Source organism: Schistosoma mansoni, chromosome 3 (assembly GCF_000237925.1).
Source record: "Schistosoma mansoni strain Puerto Rico chromosome 3, complete genome".
Lineage (NCBI taxonomy): Eukaryota > Metazoa > Platyhelminthes > Trematoda > Strigeidida > Schistosomatidae > Schistosoma > Schistosoma mansoni.
Window position 1 is genome coordinate 16,733,182 of NC_031497.1, and position 22,044 is coordinate 16,755,225.

Genomic DNA, 22,044 nt, shown 5'->3' on the forward strand with positions numbered 1-22,044 from the left:
GCTATTATCATCTTCAAAGATGAGGAAGAAAATATAGTGTAATGCACTGCGATAAATTCATGCAGGAAGTGGTTCCATAAATGTAATGGTTTAAATGAATTTCAACTCTTTCAGCTTTAAAATTTGTAACGTGCCGAAACCGAGGTTCAGTTCAAAAAGTGTTACAGAATGGACATATAACTAGTTTTTAAGTCGAATGTTGGAATAAAAATCTCGATATCAATTCTAATAAACGCCATATGTATTACTATTACATCTCGTGTTCTGACACTAAGATGTAAAATTATGATAAAAGACAGGGGAAAAGTAAGTCTATCGTGAGGTTATTAAAAATTTATAAAATAAGTATACATAGCTTTCAATCTTCCATTTGGATTTTTCGGTGTGTTCTGCAGTCCGAACCGTCTTCTCATCTGGTGTTCACATGTTATCCTAAACCTGTGCTTTGTATGAACTGAAATTCTTCACTTCGTCAGAAAATTGTTGCAACTTCGATGCCATGTTCCGCTACACACTACTTACAAACAATCTTGTGAGTAGCGTCCACTACAACAGGACAAAATAAGAGTTCACTAAGGGATAAAACCTACGTTCATCCGGTTAACAAGAAAATATTTTAATTATACCTGCTTCTAAATTTATCCAACTTATAATACAAAGTAATACATGCTAACGAATGAAAAAATAAACTACATCACATAGTAAAGTAGAACGACGTTACAAAGACTCTAACAAGAATAAAGAGAGGAACTTTCCCCTTTAAGAGGAAAGGGACTTTCATTTTAAAAAGTTATGACACTTCATAAAGAAAGTTGAGAATCGCCAGAAATTACAAGGCCAATGTCCCTTGTGACAACCATGAGCAGAAATAAAGACATGGAATGTCCGAATTATACGAGAGACCGGAATTATCATCTTACTGGTTCGATGAGGATTTACAACCTGGCTATATTTGAAATAACTAAAACAAGCTGAACAGAAAAGGCCAGATGTAGGAAAAATATTGTTTTATTCTGATCATGAAGAAAATGACCTACACACAAGGAGTGGTCTCCAAGACAGCGCGAAAAGTGCTCATGGAACGGGAGACTCACAACTCCAGGATGATCAACGCATACTAGGAAATGAAGAAAAGGATTACCATGAACGGCACCCAGTGCTATGCAATTATCAACGACAGTAGTGAAGATGACCAAAATTAGTTTTGTGAGAATGCCAAGAAAATGGAAACATGGATATCACATTGACAAATCGAATAAACATCGTAGTAAGTGCGAGAACTACAGAGGAATCACACTACTGTTAGTACCGAGTAAAGCTTCCAGCGGTGTTACTGAACCGAACAAGTTATCCAGTGGACATCTATTCTCAAGGCAAATGAGCTGGCTTTCGTAACAATAGGTCATGTACAGACAAAACTACAACGCGGTATAGCATTGCTGTACAATCAGTTAAACATAATTCACCGGTTCGTATTAGGCTCCTTGATTATGAGGAAGAATGTGACAGTGTGAATAAAAAGCATAGTAGGATTTTCGGTATTATGAAATGCGTAAAAATATCGTCACCATCATGCGAAGCTTTTAGGAGGGACACTGATATGCGGGTTAGGAAAATAATGATTGCTTACTTAGTCAGACTAGTAGATAATCTGACAGGTACTAGATGCCTTACATATTTTCCTACTTTTATTATTACTGCTCAAGTTCTAGTCGGGCTAGTTACGTGCTCTTGATCTGAGTTGTGTTGAAGTCCTGTAGAATGAACACTTAGATGGTATCTAGTGTAGATATATTCGTCTAAGGCAAACTAGTGTAAGATGGAAAACCGGACGCTATTTCAGACATACGTTGCAGAAGCCAACAAACTGGATTATTAAATAAATTCCAACTTGAGGTCCTGAAGGCAAAGAAAGAGGCTCTAGGAACTGGATGTGTACATCACTTGACAACAACTAAAAGAGAGAGCCCAAGACAGAGTTGCTAGGATTTCTTGATTGGCGGCCTATGATGCAAGAAGGGTACAATATTTATGTAAGTATATCCTTTTTTAGTCCATATCGATACTACAACACATGAAGTTAGAATATTGGTGTTTAGTGATTCTAAATTTAACCCTCTAGCTTTTTGCTTCTATTATTAATCTACATCCTTGAAAAACCTATTTTTTGCCAACATTCTCAAATGTCAGAAATGATGATATTAAACTGCTTGAATTTTAGCCTACTGGTAGCGATATGAAATCCTCATACAAGTCAATATAATCCCTGAACTCATACTTTAACTCAACCAATACTTTTTAAAAGTTAACCAACATATTTCTTGTTGACCAACGTCATTTAGAATGTAACATAAAATCTTTGAATTAAAAACTGACTATTAATTGTTAAACCTGAGTATATTTTTTTGTAAGTAATAAGATATGAATTAAATAACCTTTTGATTTACTATAATGAAATGTATTACATCTATCTCATGACCTTGAAAATGTAATGTGACTAAGTTTAAACAAATTTCTATCAATAAAATCAACTAATATGAATAATGCTTAATATGCATTAAATAAAATGATCCACAAGGAATTGTACTTTCTTTACACGAATGAATAAAATTAACAATTTATGCTTACCAAGTCATTATTTCCTATCCACATTATTGATCCAACATATAAAAATATAAATGAATATGCTAAAGATTATGATTATGATTTACGTGGTGTACCAATATCCAATTGGAAATTGATCATTAATTATCCATTAATTTATTTAAAATATTATTTAGAAAATTACTCATTCCTATCATATTTACTACCGTTTATATTAATTTTGATCTTTCATATTTTAATGAATCTTGCTGAAAGTATCAACTGTTTATATTGTAAAATGAAAATTATCAAAGAATGGAAAAAATTTACAGATAAACATTATCGTCCAGTATCGACTGAAAACAAGCCGGAAGATATCAATCTTAAACAATCCCACGAACAATGTAAAGAAGGTACTTCAACGGTTACAGAAGGACAATATAAAGAAGATTTAATAGACCCTGTTCTTAACTGTCTACCCTATCATCTGAGAAAGTTACTAACAATTACAACTGAAGACGATAAAGCATTGAATGAAACTAATACAGAGTCAACTGGTGAAATAATCCAGCTTCAAGAAATTGAAAGCCAAAGTTGGATAAACGAATACATGTCTAGAGTTCGTGTTGCAATGAAACGAGCTGCTAAGTGTCAAAAAACAAAATTTTATCCTTGGGAAGAATGGAATTTTCTCGTGTGCTACAATGAAGACGGTAACGACCTAAATGAAGGTCAGAAGAATCCTAACAGTAAAAAAGAGGTTGATTCGTCCGAAATGAAAACACAACTAGTAGATAATGACCATAAGAATGATAAAAATAATGAGAAGCGAAAACCGCTACTAGAATTTCAATTCAAAGAAACTGGTGAATCATATGGTAAATTACCTGGTACTAGTGAACAGAATTTGTTAGTACCGATTTCACACAAAAAACGAAATAAACGTTATCAATCAAAACAACGCTTAATGAAATTTAATAGACCGTTGTATTTAACAACTGAATAACCTTTGTTTAAAGGTAGTCGTCAAGTACAAAATCCACATAGTCTATCATATAGACAGAATAGTTATCACTATTACCCAAGACATCATAAAAAGTATAAACGTTCTGAAAAAAAAATCCAAAAGAGCTGCAAATAATCAAACAAACATTTGTTGCATCAGACTTGAATGAAGACTGAAAAAACTACTAGAAGAAATCCACTTTTCCTTATAAATAAACAAAATATTGATGGAAGCAAAGAAGTAACGAACACTTGTGAGTTGATTCATTTGAAATATTAGTAGACTATAATAATAATCATAATATGGTTGTTGATAAAATTACTTTAATTTTACTGAATAAACTTTATGGGCCAAAATTTTTGCTAGTGTTCATTGGAGCGTCAACTTCAGGAAGGTAATACAATATCTTAAACAACCCTCTTTTAATGCATGCAATAATCCATTTTCCTAATTTTTAAAACCGACATGGGTTTTCACATACAAAATATATTATGATAATTATTATCAAATCTTTTATTTTTATCATGCCTTAAACTATAATGATTGCTTTACTTATTGAACATAGCTAACAAAAATAGTTTGAGAAATAGTTACAGGAATTTTAAAAATTTTCGAAATAATAAGTGTTTGCAATTTGTAATACTGTGTATGCTACTTATGTTGATCGACATAAGTAGTACGTAACACCAATCAGAAGTGGCATGCCCGGAAGTAGAAGACTGAGAAGGTCGAGCTGAAAGAAACAGGAATATAAACAGAGAGTTACTGTAATAACAACAGGAATGAATAAACGATGTGAGAGACAATTGATAGATGTGCAAACGAAGTATTTAATACATGATTTTTATATTTTACGAAGACACTCTTGCACTAATCAATAAATTGGTCTTCTTCCCCTGAGTCCTCGTTCACTACAATACTATTCATAAACGTGAAGTTATCGGCTGAAATGATTTTTACATTGCAGGTTCTCATACAACGTAAAACAAACTTAAAATGAATGTTTAAGAAGAATTCGACAAAATAAACTGAAAGTTGAATTTATTCAAATTTCATACGACGAACGTGAACTTTGGGACAGAATTTTCAGAGGGCTATTTTGATATTCACTATCAAAGTTTTGACATCAGAAAAACGTAAGGTCGATGACTTTACAATATATACATGAATTTTCGATATAAAACGCCAATTATTCAAGCTTTGCTGTCTTAACTATAATTAGTTTAAGTGTCTTATCATCATTCTCATTTCCAATCTCTAAATGATTTAGGTATCTGAACATGAATCCTAAGTAATAATAATAAACTATTGACGTTTTTGGTCACTGCAGCAAGACAACTATAACAATCAGGGAGATCTTTATCTGTAAAAGATTGCTCAAAGTTTTGCAGATACTTAAAATCTATCAACTTACAATGAGGGTCTGATAAGTGTCAAAATGCTTAAGATGTCAACTCAAAATTTTAGATACCACAATATTTCTTGAGTGATCCTGGGTGAAAGTAGCAGTCAGTATTGAGAATACTCTGCTTTTGACACTTACTAATTTTTAATTTAACGAAGATTTTAAGTGTCTCATCATGCACATAAATATGAATAACTATGTGGAACATTAGACATTATAAGGTTTGAAATCGGTGCATGATACCAATATCATTAAATGTCGAACAAATAAACTTCATATAAGTTACTTAAATAGACAATGAGTCTATTCCAAGGATCACACACTTAAAATCAATAAACAAGAACAAATGCATTGATTGAAAGAATGAACAAAATAATTTATAGACTTCATACTGTAATATAACAAGGTAATTTGATATGTTTTGCTTGCATGCAAGTGTGTTGGATTTCCTAGATGTAATACAAAGGCTAAATATAAAAAAATAATGAAGTTTAGAATAGAAATAAAATTTTACAGAAAAGTTCCTGTTCACTGTCAAATAAATTATTTTCCGTAAAATTAAAATATGGAAAGAAAAGTAAGAAACAATCGGATCAAATAATATTTAGTTCAGCATTTGTCGAAGTATAAAAATCGTTTAAACCAAATATTATAGTTAACTGTGCCAATTTTGACCTAGCGCTTCTAACACTGCTACCTCCATTGGTAGTATCATGAACAAGCAATCGATTAACACGACGTCTTAAAAATTGACTATAACTTCGAAAACTTGCATGAACCGCATACAACTGCCTCCATTCTGTATGCTCAATCCGTTCATTATTTAATAACTGTTGTTGAGTACCATCGATATCACTAAACTGATGATGCGATGACCGAACAATCCATCTTCCTGTTAATAGAGCACGATGAAATTGATGTGCACATGTCAGCAAACCTTGGAAAAGTGTATTTAATTCATTGTCTGATACATCCAATAAAAGCCTAAAAGGAAATTAAAATATGAACCATGTTATTACTATCCTAATTCATAAATACACATCTGTAAACAAAGGTAGCCATATTTAAACACAGTCAGTGTCAAAAGCCTAGGTGGTAAAAAAATAGTAAGTCCGTGCTGTTGTTTTAACCAATGTTAAGATTAGCAAACAAAAAAACAGACTAACGAGTATAAACATTAGCGAACACTGAAATATGAAGAGTTGGAGTACGACCCGGAGATTCACAAACGGAAATTTACATAATTTGACACATTCTTTATACAGTAATGGCAAACAGCCTGTCCATAACATTAATGCTTTCACAATTTAGATCTATATACATTAATCCTGTTAACAGACTATCACCCACTTAGGGTAATAAAAAGCTAATACAAACTAAGAATCCAGTTTCTGTTTAAAGAAGTTTCATACACAGAGAACTTGATAATGCAAGCAACAACGATTGCAGAAAGTAGACAGAAACTAATATCATCTAGTGTAATTTTCGAGCTTATTTTTCTTTGTCCCCTATAACTTTATCTCAAAGCCATTCATTCCTTCAATATTTAAATATAAGTGTTTTTAAATTGAAAAAGTGGTAATATAGTCTGCAAAAAAACTGAAATGATATATATATATATATATATATCGCTGAAAAACTCCCATCATATTAAAACATAATTATATGAACGAAGAATATTCTTTTCAATAATTTCTCATCAGGTTCTACAATTATAAATCCAAATTAATAATCCATAAAAAGAAATTGACCAAGTTTAAGGCAGAGTACATCATTTTAGAAACTGTAACATGTGAATCAGGGAGTGTTGTTTGTGATATAAAATAAAATCGAATCGTTAATGTTGGGATGACTAATATGTAGTGTCATTTTTATTATTATCATTATTACTATTATTATTATTATCACAGTTTCTAACCTTTTAGAGAAATTTATTCAGCATCCACCCCTATTTACTATGTCTGACCTAATTCACATTACTCTACATATTACGTGATTTCTGATGTGTAATCCCATTATCCTCTCTCAACGCATGTCAACTATATTTATTCTGATCATTTATCTTACGATTTTATTTCACTAATAAACTGATTCAAGTTAATACTTCATATTAGTCAGTTCCAACATTAACGATTCGATTTTATTTTATATCACAAACAACACTCCCTGATTCACATGTTACAGTTTCTTAAATGATGTACTCTGACTTAAACTTGCCCATTTTTTATGGATTATTAATTTGGATTTAGAATTGTATAACCTGATGAGAAATTATTGAAAAGAATATTCTTCGTTCATGTAATTGTGTTTTAATATATATATATATATATATATATATATATAGTGCTCTTTTATGAACTTTCATTTATGAACGTAATTAACGTTAAACTAAACTTTCTTTATTATGAACCAGAACTCTAACGAACTTTATTTGACTGTATCAAATTCAGAAAACATTTCTACATAACCCATAATTCGATATACACAAAAAGAAGAAAAGAAAATTTACCCAGATAAAATTTCATCCAAATAATTTTCATGTACATTGAATAATACGTTTAAATTGTTAATTTGTTCACTTTTAGTAAATTCTTCATTATTTATCACATTTTCTATAACATGCTTATGCATTTTAAATGAATTACTTTCAGACATAAAATTATAAAATGTATTAGATAATCCTAAATATTTTATAAATTTACTCCAACATACATTAATATGATTTGATAAATGCATATTTAAAGCATGAATAACTTGATGTAATTCATATAACCATAAATGTATACAATGAAATGTATTTGATAATTGATCAGATAAAGCAATGAATGATGATGGTGATGGTGACGATGATGATGTTGAAATGGAAGATGAAGAAGTATTTCTTAAATTTAATAAATGATTTAAACAATAATTACGATCATTTCTTAATTGTATAACACATGAATTTAATGCCCATAAAGCAAATTGACATTCAATTAAACGTTGAAATATACAATTGTATTTTTCTATTATATTAACATTAAAACAAAGATTTATTGGCCATGGAGCATTATACATTAAATATAAATTTTTAAAAGATATATATTCATATTGATCAATAATAGATGAACTATTATCAGTTATAGAATGATTTGATTTTATATTGAAATCATTATTTAAAGAATCAACAGTTGATAATAGTTTTGTTTTTGATATTGACGATAATGAGATTAAATCTAAGTAATTTTTAATTAAATTTGTAGTGTTTAACAGTGGAGAATTGATAGTAATATTGTCATGATTATCATAATTATTAAGATCATAATTAAAATTTGATAATAATTGTTGATTTGACATTTCTGAACTGACTGATTTTAAAAGCTGTTGAAGATAATACGTATCAAATATGTTGGCACGATCATAAACTGTCCCAGAAGCCTAGAAGAAAGAAGAGAAATCTATATTTGCATTTTATATAAGTAATAAATTGTAGAAAATATGTTTTCACCTGCTTTGGAATTCATCACTTGAATATAACCTACATACAACCTAAGTAACGTATATAATTCCACTTTAACCTGATAAGAGAGTATTTGTCGTTTTAAACACTAAAACGTTTTCTTGCATTACGATTTCAATCGAAAGTCCTATTGATTGCCTTTACATGACCAGTTAATTTCTATCTAAATCGAAATGTTAAATATTAAAAATCATTTGATGTATACGAAATATCAAACTAAGAGAAGTGGGAAAATTCTTATTCCAAATCCAATAGTTAACAATGGCTCGTGAATTCCAACCCGACGTAACCTACTATTTCACAAATATTGTACAAAGTCATGTTATCGATAACTATTGTAAACATATCAGTATGAAAAATCTTGATTTTAAATTATAAATACGCTCTACATTCGTTTCTAAGAGATCATCATCTAGATGTGCTAGTGCTCAACCAAGCACCAAAATCAGAGATACATTAATGAACAAATGGAATTACTCCCGATTTTCCCGAATATGATCCTCGTAAATACTAACATTATCTGAGTTTTTTACAACTCGTCTTATACCTTTCCATTAATTTTAAGGATAGCAAGAACAACAGTATTTTCAGTTGTCATACTTGGAAACAAGTGACCAAAATAGAAATACAAGATGAAGAGCTTAAAAATAAGAAAACAGATATAGCTCAATGACTCTGTAAAAATATATCCAAAGGGCTGTGAACGAAACATTTTGCACAGCAGCCAGCGATTTTATCCAGCTTTTCAGACGGAACTTAATGAAGTATGTATGAATAATAAAACAATACATGCTTGATGAATAAATCATATATAAGCCCATTTTGTTTAGATGAAGTATATACTTTTTAAATTGAAGATATTTTATTAAACGGGTAGTTCCTCTTAAAAGTCTGATTGATATGGATATGTAATCACTGTATACTAAAGAAACTACTTGAAGACGCATTGGAGAATAATTCATAGATCAATAGAATTTATGGACAATTTTTATTCTAAAAAACACCAGGAAATTCAACAATAAAGAGTATTACAAAATGTAAATAGGGTATATCCCTCATCAAACCAATAAGCTGGTATGTTCAGAACGAAGGTACTCTGTACATACCGACTGGCTTCTTTTCGAACTGAATATTTTTAGGATACCCAAAAGTTTCTCATGTAACTTATTACATAAACGATTGAGTTTCTTACTTCTGTACAGTGGTTCCAGAATTTACCTTCAGAATATAATTTATGCCTAGATTATTCTATTCTGTCTAGAACTGATCAAATTACGCTGAAATGTACTACCAGTCAAAGACACTTGAGGTCGAGAAGAATATAATACTTAAGGAATTCAATTAAAACCTAAGAATGGGGACAACAACAATTTGGTTAATTTTTTCTAAATATTGCATAAATATACATAATGAGATAATACCAACTATTTTAAAAAATTCGTTTTTAATAGTATACTGGGTTTAACATTCAATGAAACAAACAATTACTGCTAACCTTATGAAATAAAGCATTCAATAGTGGTCGAGCAAAACTTCCATTATTTAGAAAATAAGTTTCATACAAACAATAAAAGTGATCACATAGACGAAGATCAAATATGAAGTAATTGCAAAGTGTGCTATTAACATGTTTCATGCTGTAAAATATGTAGAAAAATACAGAAATGAAAATTTATTCAAAGAAAGTGATAATTATCAGTATAAGTTTGTGAAGAATGTTAAGTTACAAATAAAGTCAGGAACCGGTCAATGTTGGGTTCGAGCCCTGCGTGCGAGATCGTGGATGTGCACTGCTGAGTCCCATACTAGGATGAAACGGCCGTCTAGTGCTTCCAGCTTTTTAATGGTGGTCTAACATTGATCGGTTCATGATCTCAATTGAAAGTGATAATTAGTTGAAAAACATCAAATTTTATGTTGTACCTGTTATCTTATCATCTGAGTATTGCCTAACAAACACATCAAATCCACAGAATAATTAACTCAAACTTTCGAAATAGCTTATGAACCAATTTCTGTATCGCTAGCTTTACGAAAATAGATACTTCAATCATCTTAAGCGAAGATGTTAATTTATAGTTTACGACTAGACAATAGAGAGAGATACATTCTGTTCAGAAAGGTAGAAAATGGTCAGTGAGATCACATTTAAGGTACTGATGATTTGTTTGGTTTATAAAAATTTCTCTCAATGTTACTCAGTTTCATTATCTGAGGTTTAAGTTAACTCCATATCAAAACGTTGAGCTGCAAAAACCAACTACAACTCGTCTAAAAGATGGCAAATTTGAAGAAGGTATAGATAAAAGTAGATCACCAATATCTTCAGGACAACTAAGCGTAAACTTCTAACGGCATAAGATGAATATATATATATATGTTAAGGACTGATAATTCCAGGTTACTCACAACAGGAATGCACATAAAAGTGAATTATTATTGACAATGTTATTGACGTAGAAGTAAGACTGCACAGTCCAATAGAAAATTCTCGGGAACCGGTAATTTGTGACTTCATTGGAATTGGTTGCTTTTGTTACATTATCTCTGGACTTTTAACGTCTTAGCACATCCACTGGTAATTTTATATACTATCTTAAAAATGAAAAAGTGCCGAAATTTTCAAAACAAAGTAACACATTTGAAAGTAAAAGAAACGGATCAAATAAAACCTACTGAATACTGAGAGGCCAAATTAAGGAACGGTTGATTAGTACGCTTAGGGGCATTGACAATGAACCAATTGAATTTTCAAACAATTTCTCAAGTTCATTTGAAGACTGTATAGACGAATCATGGTTTTTGAATATTGACGACATAGGAAGACAACAATTTCGATCTATGGTAATGACAAAAAAATTAGCCAAAAGAAACTATTTTTTAACTAGCAGAATAGGTAATTGGTTGAAAATATCGAAACTAAAATTGTTGGCATATATCATCAATTCAATAATTAAGACTAGTATCCTAGATGCCCTGACGTTATGGTGACTTCCGAGTTGTCAGATGTATCAAGGCCGATGGGATATTACATGACGATATTATTGCGGACTAGGTTTAGTGCAAGCTCCATCCCATGAATGTGCGGTCTGCTTATTTCTAAAGTAGAGCAGTGGCTCAAAGGTTGAAGCAATTGTCAGTTGGACCTACTGATTCATAGGAGAACAGTCACAATCAAACACGGTTTAAATAAGGCTGAAACACTAAGTGCACTGATAAATCACATGAAAAAATACACTATATTCTAGAACACATATTATGAAAATAAACATACCGAGTGATGGGAATTCTTTGGTAAACGGTTTTACTGATGACGTATTCTCAGAAAATTCTAAAACTTCTTTATAAAATGTAACTGCGTCCAATTCAGGCAGTTCCGTAGCTAAGCGAACTGCATCCTCTTTCTCACGTTCTGCTTCCCAAACTTTATGCATACAATAATGGAAATGACAGGAAAGAATAACAAGCAATTAATAGATCATATACATAAACTTTATAAAGAAGTTGATTATTTACTAAACAGTGACACCAATTTATATTCGTTTAAGAACTGAATTTAGTTTTATGCTCAAAACTATGAGTATTATATTTGCGTATAACCTACAGCTGAAGAAAAAATTGCAAACATAATGATCATAGGGAATTTACAATAGTAATAAAAGTATTCAATGTAACCTATTTTTACATGACATTAACAAACTGTCATTAGAAAGAATATGTAAAACGACATTGGATCAATCTAAATAAAAAAAATTTTTTAAATGCGTAATAAAAATAAAATAGTTAATTGATAACGATACTAACTAGTTAAAAATGAAGTCTGATATAATCAAGAGGATAATCGAAATAAATTGATTAAGTTACTTTCATTTAGAGCCTCAAAAAAGTTTTAAACAAACCACATGTTGTTTACATTCTGTTAGTTAATAATTTTCCCATCAAAGTTATGTCGCTACATACGAAGGATTCATTGGTCTGAAGTGCAGGAAAACACTTACCTTTATCGACGATAAATTCCAGAGAAAACTATTCATATACAGAAATGTAAAATCTTCATCACAATGAATAATATATGCATAAATAAACCTGGAAATACTTTTTGAATATATGCTCGTGCAAAACTATTTAAACAATGTAAGTAAACTAACCTGATGGCCTAGATGATGGACCAAAACCTTTACCATAGAGTATATGCTGAATAGTTGAATCAGAAGAATGACCAAAAGTATTACGTTCCCGAAAGGATTCTATAGATGTTACAGTATTCAAATTATTTGTCTCAACAGATTTGGTAAATTTGGGCTCATTCGATTTCTAACAAGATGGGATGGCAGAAAAAAATAGGTAGTAGGTGTACAAGAATAAAGGAATAAAGTATTGAAGAAAAGGACAAGAAAACAGAGATGAGTTTAATAATTCTTCAATCTATTTACAAATAATGAAAACACAAATAGATAGATAAATGCATAAAAATACAAGCGAAAAACTGAAACAAAAACTTTATTTTACTATTTATTGTATTGTTGGACAAATCAGCATAAATTACCCACTCAATTCTCCATTACAATTTAAGATCGTTTTATAATGTATATAACGACTGATATTTTTTCATATATTAATCCTTCGTAGATGCAATGTAATTGTTTGATACTCGACAACTCACTTAAATATAGGGCTCTGCGAGTACTAATCATATTGCCGTCAACTTGGATATTATCAACGCAAATCTGTTCTCAGTATCCCATAAATTTCCTCCGTTATATCATATGACGGCCAAGTGACAACTGATTCTACCTTTCATCTGATTAGGTCAATATATACAGACTTTGGTTTGAAACTATTTGTTTATTTATTAATTCATTTGAACAAATAAATATTGGTACAAGAGGGAACCAGATATCTATGCAACACAGAAAAAATTGTCATTTAATTTAATTGTGTGAGGTCTATGATACTGAACGGGTGCCCAGACCGAAACAGGTGATTTTCTTAAGGGGCCACACTCGGAGCCTTCTACCTAAAGGTGTGATCCACAAGGTAGTGGAGCATCGTGAGGAGATGCAGTCCCATGGTAGCCGGTGACCGACGATTGATTTATACGCCATTTGTTCCCTCAGGACCCCGGAGTCCATGTGCACCGTTGGTTTGGAATCAGGGTTTTCCAACTCCCCTAGGTGGACCCTCCGTGTCCACCAACCCGGTTAAAGCGCCGTACATTCCCTTTTCGTCCTCTCAATTTCGTAAACAACAGTAATGCCACGAGAAGGCAGTGAGTAGGACTTCCCTGGCTGAGGCTGTGAGAGCATTACGAAAGGGAGGGCGGGCCCTCCCCACTCTCGGCTGTACCAGAGCATTTAGAGGCAACAAAATAATATTACTGTAACTAAGACATTGTACCAAAGTTCTAAAAATCTAACTTGTCAACCAGTGGAGGACCCAATGAACACGATTAGAAGTAACCTTGTTACGTCCTTGTGCTGTCTGTCAACAATAAACAGCAGAGAACTTATTCCGAACTAGGTTAAGGCCGTGACACGATAGACTAACTGGTTCAACCTTGAGGCTAAAAATGTGTGAGTCCGAATCAAGAGTAGTGACATTGGGCAGAGAGACGAAAATTATCCTGTCACCCGATTGGTTAGCAGGTGAGAGAGAGAGAGAGAAGACGAACCAACTGGAACACTACTCAACTTATTTGTGATTAAACTCATTGTAGAAAAGATGCGTGAATAAATAGATAACTAACAACAACAACGCACAAACAATTAAAAATATACAATTATGTCCAAACTAGGCATTAGAGTAGAAAAAAATGAAGTACAAAAGGTTACGTTTCAATAGCAATAGCTTTGGAATAGAAAAGGATATGGTAGTGAATCATGCATCAAACGACAGCTAATGATTTATAGAATAACCTAAGGATAAAAACTAAATGTTAGTATTTTACAAACTTTAAATTAAGTGAAATAATTTCTACAAAAATAGCTTCATGGCTTCTTCATTTCTCTATTCACATCAAACCTAATGAATGAACTAACAATAAACGAAACATCCGTAACCCATTAAAACATCAGATAACGTTGGCGCATGCCATAGTATGATCACTATTCAGATAGGTACTCCAAAAGGAGAGGCAATTTTGTACATGTTCACCCCAGAGATAGAGGATTGTAATGTGAGAAATCTAAGTTCAGGCTCAAGTTGTAGGAGAAGAATACCAGGTAGCGGATTGAAGATTATCGCGTCGGAAACTAGTGCTGGACAGAAGCTCGAAGATACAGAAAGAAGTCATCGTAATACGACCTTCAGCCACCGAGACCACATTGAGCACTGAAGCGACTCTCTTCCGCCCTTCGATACTAACCAAAACCAGAATAACTATCGAATGAACCTTAATGAAGAGATTATTTAACTAATAGTAGAACTAATGTTTGGTTGCTTTCGAGCTGCAATCTGTTGGCGAGTACGGGGAGATTACAAAATGATATCATTTCCTACACAGGTTTCTTCAAACATAATAATGGAAAAAATGTCCGTTAATGAGGATCCAGTAGATTATTGCTGCCTCTACTGTGGCATATAGTGTGATAATAAAGCCAAAGGGGGTAAGTTTAAATGTCACTCATAAAACCGACTATGCAAAAAATTAGGAGAGTCTAGATGGGATAGAACTTTCGATAAGAAACGAGCTGTTAAACAAGAATAAAAGTATGTCTGGAATGAGAATGAAGCGAAACAGAAAGCTGAAGCGACGTAGAATAGTTTTAATTGTAGTGAAGTGATTCCCAACATCATTTGCAAGGATAACGAGGCGGAGGAAACAGAACATTTTCTTCACAATTGTTTATTATCATATTTGTGAGAAAGTGAAATCGTTAATAGTCAAAGGAATACTGAAACAACCACCGAATGAATTCCAGGTGAAATAAAACATACGTCATAGAATTTACTGTTAACTATAATACTAAAAAATTATAATCATAATAATAAAAAAAACTATAACATGGCAGCAGAATACATTTTTCGTGGGTAATCGGTAAAACATAAAAGTGATTTAATATAAACACATAACAACAAAATGCAACAAAAAGTGAAGTAGGAAGTATCACAATCAATATTGGATAATAAAAACATAAAAAAGTCTTACTGTATCTGAACATTTTTCATGAACTCCATAAATTATCTCTGATATTTGATCTTGGAATATACATCCATCTTTATTACGCTGTCGAAACTTAATACGTAGAATTGTTAAAGGGTCATCACTCAATAAATTATCGGGTTTAACTAAGTTTTTATCTCTTTCATTTTGTACAGTATGACACTGTAATTCTGGTTGATGGTCAGTATTTTCTTGTTGAATCATTTCAGATGAAACGATACACATTTTAGAGGACTGATTAGATATATTTGGAGTAATTTTAACTGGAGATTTTTCATTATTTGAATTTTCATCCCCCTTATCCTTACCCATGGGAGCAAAACGATTTGTTTTAAATTCTAATGCTTTAATAGCATTTGGCTCTAATGCCTCAATAAGAGTCTGATCATTTTTAATATGCTTTTCAAGACTCAATCTGCGTTCATCAGCTTGTTGCATTAAATTCGTGTAAAATGCTTCTAATTCGGCTCTGCGAGAGAAATCAGTAAGTAAGAACGATATATATCACAGTATATTTAAAAAAACTTTGTAACAGTTTAATTGTTTAAACATCATTGTGATAAATATTATCTAAAATTTCAATATGTTAAACTGTTAGTTATAATACCGCCTATCTATTTTAAACTAGACATGATAAACTTATTTAAATTACCAAATGTATGAATAAAACAAAATTAACAAGACTGCGTACCTAGGATTTACCTATCTATTAAAGGAATTACTAAGTAGCTGGGAAATTTATAAAGTATATAAATGTTAATTAACTTTATAATGAATACAAAAATTAATTTGTACGGTTACATCTTGATACGACGGATAATTTAAGATATTTTTTCTCTCTGCAGTATAGTACCATAACACAATAAATAATATAACCATGAGACTGGTCTGATTGACTGAGTTTGCAATACCTCTAGATTGGATACTCGAGCAGTGCATAATTGAGACTGGATCATGTTATATCAGATATACGATTCATAATTAAGAATAGAGAATCAGATTAACGCTAGGCAACACTTTATTCCACACCATCACAAGCAGTCGCTTACGGTGGTTCCAGAGTAGAAACCAATAAGAGCAAAGGAAATCGTATATTTAAGTCAGTAAGCAGAATGCCTATGTTTTTTACACTCAGTGACCAATCACATTTACTTACACCAGCACACACATCTAAACAAGAAGCTACGTTATAGTGCATTTATAAGAGCCTACATACCAGGATTTGTAGAAATCTTAGGATTGAGCAGATACCTATAGAGCTTTAACCTTCTCCTAGAAAACTGAATGAATGTATTTTACACATTTAGATAAATGATGTTCATCACCTAGTAAATTCATTTCAAACACAAGATAAATAAAATATTTTCGCATTTCAGATACGGATAGTGTTTAAGAATACCATAACCAACACATGGATTAGTTTAAGCATAGACTTTGTTCACCGAATTATGTACAAGGCTCTAGATAGAAATAAGTTTGTGAAACGAACTGCACAATTAAACGATGATAAGTGTTTTTCTTTCGCGTACACACAAAATCTATACATCACCATTATTTTACTATACTTGCGATCTAATTTCGATGTTAACCAGAATCATTTCTAACAAACTGTTCAATTTCTAAGAATTCAGATACCAAATACAGCATTAATGTAATCAAATACCAATTAACTTAATTGTAATTTTGGGATCTAGACAGTGTTAAATATTCTCAATAAGTATAGTGTAGAAGTTAAGAAAACGAGCATCTTTTGAGTTATTTAAGGGTATTCAAATTTTCCCAGAATTTTAAAATGCTTAAAATTCTGAGTACTTTTGATTGACATTATAATTTGAGTTACATCTCCTCAGAAACTGTCTAAAAGTTTCGCGGTACTAAAGAACCATTAACAAATATTGGCATGAAATTTTTCGAACCGTAAAAGTGATAGAACTAAAAATTATAAATTGATATGGACAAGATGGAATGGGGCTAGCAGTGGGATCTAAGACGTGCGCTTCACCCCGTATAAGACGCTTCAGCTGGTCGCACCTGCATCCAAGAGTTGATGTTCACTCGGGGACTTAAACCAAGTATCGTTTGCTCCAAGAGCCATAGCATTATCTACTTAGCTAATGAGTCCAGATGTCTACTTACTTGTGCAATGGGTATGAGATTTAATCTGATCTGAAGTGGTTTGTATTATCCCGAAACGTGTGTCCTGGATTCCACTGCTATCCACGTCCAGTCTAGTCTATATCAACGTGTGTCATGATGACTATACTGAAGCAATTCGCACAGGATGCCCATATCCCAACCAAGACTGATCAAATTTCGATCAAAAATATTAACAACGGGTCAATCCAAATCATTTCAAATTGAATTAAGAATCACAAAGATATTGAATTTCTGATTACTACATTTACATATATTTTTTTATTTCTGTTTATTTATCATGTACATTTTTACAATTTGGCTTTAAGACATACTGTTTTTATAAAAGGCTAGTGATACTACTCGCTTGGCAGAATCAATAAAGATGGAATGATATTTAAACCTGCAACCTAGCAGTTGAAAGTTGAGTACTGCAACGATCAAGGCATCACTACTCTTAACACATATTTCACATAATTCCATTCAACTATAAATAAATCAATATGAAGTAAACGTACTTGGCTTCAGCTATCACTTCATCTCGATACTTATCAGACATAGAAACTGATTCCAACAGCATTTGGTCAGCTTTCTTTTCAGCTTCTATTGCTTCTTGACGTTGTTTAGCTGCATTTTCAGCCGCTAACTTCAAATCAGCAAATTCAGTTTGCTGTTTAGTTAAGTATGCCTCCAATCGTTCACGTCGTTTAGCTACATATATTTTGAAATGAGTAGAAGGAGAGCAATGAACTAAACCGTAAACGACTAGATAAGAATCTTACATAAAAGTTCGTAGTAATAATAATGCCGTATTCAATAATTCAATGCGGTACTTAATACAATAGAGACATGTTAATATTCCGATGCATACTTTTTTCAAACGTTACTGATAATGTCATAAAATCGATGGTCAGAATGATAAAGGAAGATTATTTCTGTAATAAACCAAGGACGATATTTGCAGAATAATAGAATAAATTGATTATATTTCGTTGCTTTTTCTTCAGCTACATACATTTTACAAGTATTTTCGTTCTTGCTTTATTAAAATTTATGAAGGCAAACATTTGCATGAAGATTATTGTAACTATCATTTATCAAATAAATACGGAAAATAGAAGACCATTTATTGTAAGACAACTGCTACTACTAATCTATAGTTTACGAGCTTCATAGCTAATTTTACTGTGAACAATTTAAACCCCTTCAAACGATCTTGAGTTTGAATTTAGCCCAACGACTTATATTATTCGCTTTCCGGAAGAAGAAGAAGAAGAAGAATGCATATAAGAACTGAAATGATCTATTCATCGGTGCATTTTAACTGTTCATAGTACAATGGCAACATCGTGTAAATGATCTTGAAGTGTAAAGGTATATTTTTGGCACAGTAAATCAATCATTTCATATCGTAATTAGTGCTTCCTTTTATAAGACTTTATTAAACAAAACTGTTACTTACATAAAGATTAATGAAATTACAACGTTATTAAAACTAATGTACTTTTAGCCACAGAAAGGTACGTCGTGTGTAGTGTATATTAACATGGTTAACTCATTTGATTTAAAAGAATAGGCTGTTATAAATAATAAGTAATTTCAGTGTAGTGTTACAATACAATAAACAAGAATGGTCTGGAATCCCCTTTCATTTCTGTATCACCAATTCATTTACTTAATCCATGACTAGCGTACTCAAAAGAAACCATATGACTTACCACTACAAAAAAGGACTCTGATTCTAACAAACAGGCCGCAAATTCAAGCCACACAACAGATTCGATTCACAGCCTAGTCACCCTGCAAACACCTTAGTACATAAGCGTAAAGGTAATTTCTTAGCTGTATCTAGTTTTCAATGAGGATAAACACTGACACAAAAGTCAGATTTCTCAGCAGTTATGAACAAAGTCATATATATATCCAGCTTACCTTCAATGGCTGAGACCCTTGATGATTGAACTTGACTAACGTATTTCAAGAAATTTTGTCGTTCAATAATCATTTGGGAAATCTTTTGTTTTCTTAAAGAAGATGAAAATTAGACGACAAGCAGCAATAAGTATATTACTACGAAAATAATAAAAACGAACATATCTGTTCAGGCATGCTAACGTGAAAATAAATCAATTTACAGATATATTAGCCTGATATAAAATCACTTATTGAAAAGCTGACTATTCAAAGCTAAGAAATTATAGCTTGAGAAATCAAATATTCCAATTTTGAATCAATAAATCAGGCTCACGAGAGGCAAAATCGTACAAATCACAGACAATAGAATTTTTCAAAAGAAATAGTTTCTACAACCGTTAAATATTGCATTAAATCAAATAACTAATGTTCAAATGAGAATATTTTTGATAAGTATTAAACATGGATAGCTCAATACTTACTAACCAGAATCGAGTAATGAAGTTAGTGAAAGCATTCCAGGAAAATTAGAATATACACAGTCTATAGTTAAAATAACTTATAAATGAAGGAAAATTAAACATGCTTCAACTAATAATTAAGCTTCAATACAGTTAAACTGTCTTGATAAACATGGGAAACAGCATGGGAGGTTGCAATATTTTTCACTGCTACTGTTACTAACCTTGTAGCTGTATGTTCATAGGCTGTATTTTGTAATAATTTTTGGTATTTCTTGAATGCATCATTATAATCGGACATCTCTTCAATAGTCTCCAGAAAACAGAGTGTTGGGAATTTTGAGCGAGTTTGAAATAGAAAATGCTAAAATTATAGATTTTCAAGAAATATACAAAGAAAAATGAACTCATTGCTTTTGCAAATATTTCAAATGATGAAAATTCATGGAAAAATCCCTGACCATCAAAACAAAACTATCTAACCTTTGGACAGATTGACCTCAATAACAGCACAGACTTAGCACAACACAAGATCTCCTCTTTAAACCCGGATGGTAAAAGCTGACTCAATGAAGCTCGTATCAGCTTCTCCGTCCCAATGTCAATGTTCAGTATTTGATCGTAGGTTGAAAAATGAAAGCTTTCAGTCCAAAATGAACCATCTAAATGTTGCCATTTAAGAAAAAATCAAGGAAAAAAGCAAATAAAATGCTTACATCAAATTTAACAGAATCGATTCAATTAAGTAACAAAGAAAATGGTTGTGTGATATATAAATACGTAGGATTAATGGCACACATTAGTTTGTACCTATATAGTTATTAAGAATTGTAATTTGGTGAACTATGCACGATTCAAAAACTACTAACATAAATGAATAGATTACAGATAGACAAATGAACACAATGAAATGACGTGGTCAAGTGGTGGCTGTTCACGAAGTCAGATTAGTAACGTAAACCACTAGCCAGAACGATACATTTTCTTTTCAGTACAATAACACGTTAATAAATAAAATGTTGAATACAAGAATACACATGGTTAACAGTTAATCAAAATATAAATAACTGGAAGAAATGGGTTTCGTAGATCACTCAAGTCTTAATGAAATGAAGACCTAAACAGCAGGCTTAATACCTGCCCGACATTAGGAAATGGTCTAACATGAAAATAATCTAACTAACAGTGTTTAGTTCTACTACATAGCTCGGAAATCCAGCCAATGTATTAGTATTTGTTTATCAATTCGTGTGTATTGCAAACGTCAAGTGAACAATGGAGAAGTTAGCTACAGAGTTATAATCAAGGGACAGAAGTCAGTAGACGGCTCTTTAAATATGTTTCTGTTGAGATAGCTGAGTTAAAAGTTACTTTAAGTAGAGTGGAGAGGTTTCAGAATAATAAGACTAGAGTCCAAAACAAACTAAAAAGAACTGAGTGAAGATCTTAGCTTTTTATTTATATACAAGCTTCCTGACTAAGTAGCATATAACAATAAAAATCTACAGCTGAATACTGTAATTAATATCAACCATATTCGACAGCATGCGTATGTACTCTTGGACCTGCTTAAGACATTGAACAGTTGATTATCCTACAATGGTGTCTCTTTTCAGAACTTCTTTTTGTTCATTTTAATACGTGTAGCGAGTTGAACAAATACATATTTTATAAGCAAAGATGGATAGTGGCTAGCTGTGGAATCCAGGACGCGCGTTGACGTTCACTCCACTACTCGAACCCAGTGTGAACATCAACTCTGAGATGCAGATACATTCAGCTGACGGGTCCCGAATAGGACGAAACGCGCGCCCTGGGTTCCACAGCTAGCCACTACTCATCTTTGCTTATAAAGCTTGTGAATTAAGGCAATATAGAGGC

General features: G+C 31.9%; 2 protein-coding genes across 2 annotated transcripts in view; one reads left to right on the forward strand and one right to left on the reverse strand.

The window, feature by feature from the left end:
- Positions 1–2,842: 2,842 nt before the first annotated feature.
- On the forward strand, positions 2,843–3,589 carry Smp_169830 (hypothetical protein; the record flags this gene model as incomplete). Its single annotated transcript, XM_018799429.1, has 1 exon — positions 2,843–3,589. One exon carries the CDS (start codon positions 2,843–2,845, stop codon positions 3,587–3,589), a length of 747 nt encoding a protein of 248 aa, XP_018651219.1.
- A 1,758-nt stretch (positions 3,590–5,347) lies between these two features.
- Positions 5,348–22,044, reverse strand: part of Smp_169820 (hypothetical protein) — a gene marked incomplete at its 5' end in the record, with an annotated part of 24,774 nt that continues 8,077 nt past the window's right edge. The window contains 11 exons of the mRNA XM_018799430.1: positions 5,348–5,978; positions 7,504–8,411; positions 9,989–10,130; positions 11,170–11,332; positions 11,768–11,917; positions 12,642–12,807; positions 15,641–16,124; positions 18,307–18,538; positions 19,721–19,812; positions 20,388–20,527; positions 20,647–20,825. Coding sequence (XP_018651220.1) covers positions 5,588–5,978; positions 7,504–8,411; positions 9,989–10,130; positions 11,170–11,332; positions 11,768–11,917; positions 12,642–12,807; positions 15,641–16,124; positions 18,307–18,538; positions 19,721–19,812; positions 20,388–20,527; positions 20,647–20,825 — 3,047 coding nt within the window. The 3' untranslated portion in view covers positions 5,348–5,587. The remainder of the gene's footprint in view (positions 5,979–7,503; positions 8,412–9,988; positions 10,131–11,169; positions 11,333–11,767; positions 11,918–12,641; positions 12,808–15,640; positions 16,125–18,306; positions 18,539–19,720; positions 19,813–20,387; positions 20,528–20,646; positions 20,826–22,044) is intronic.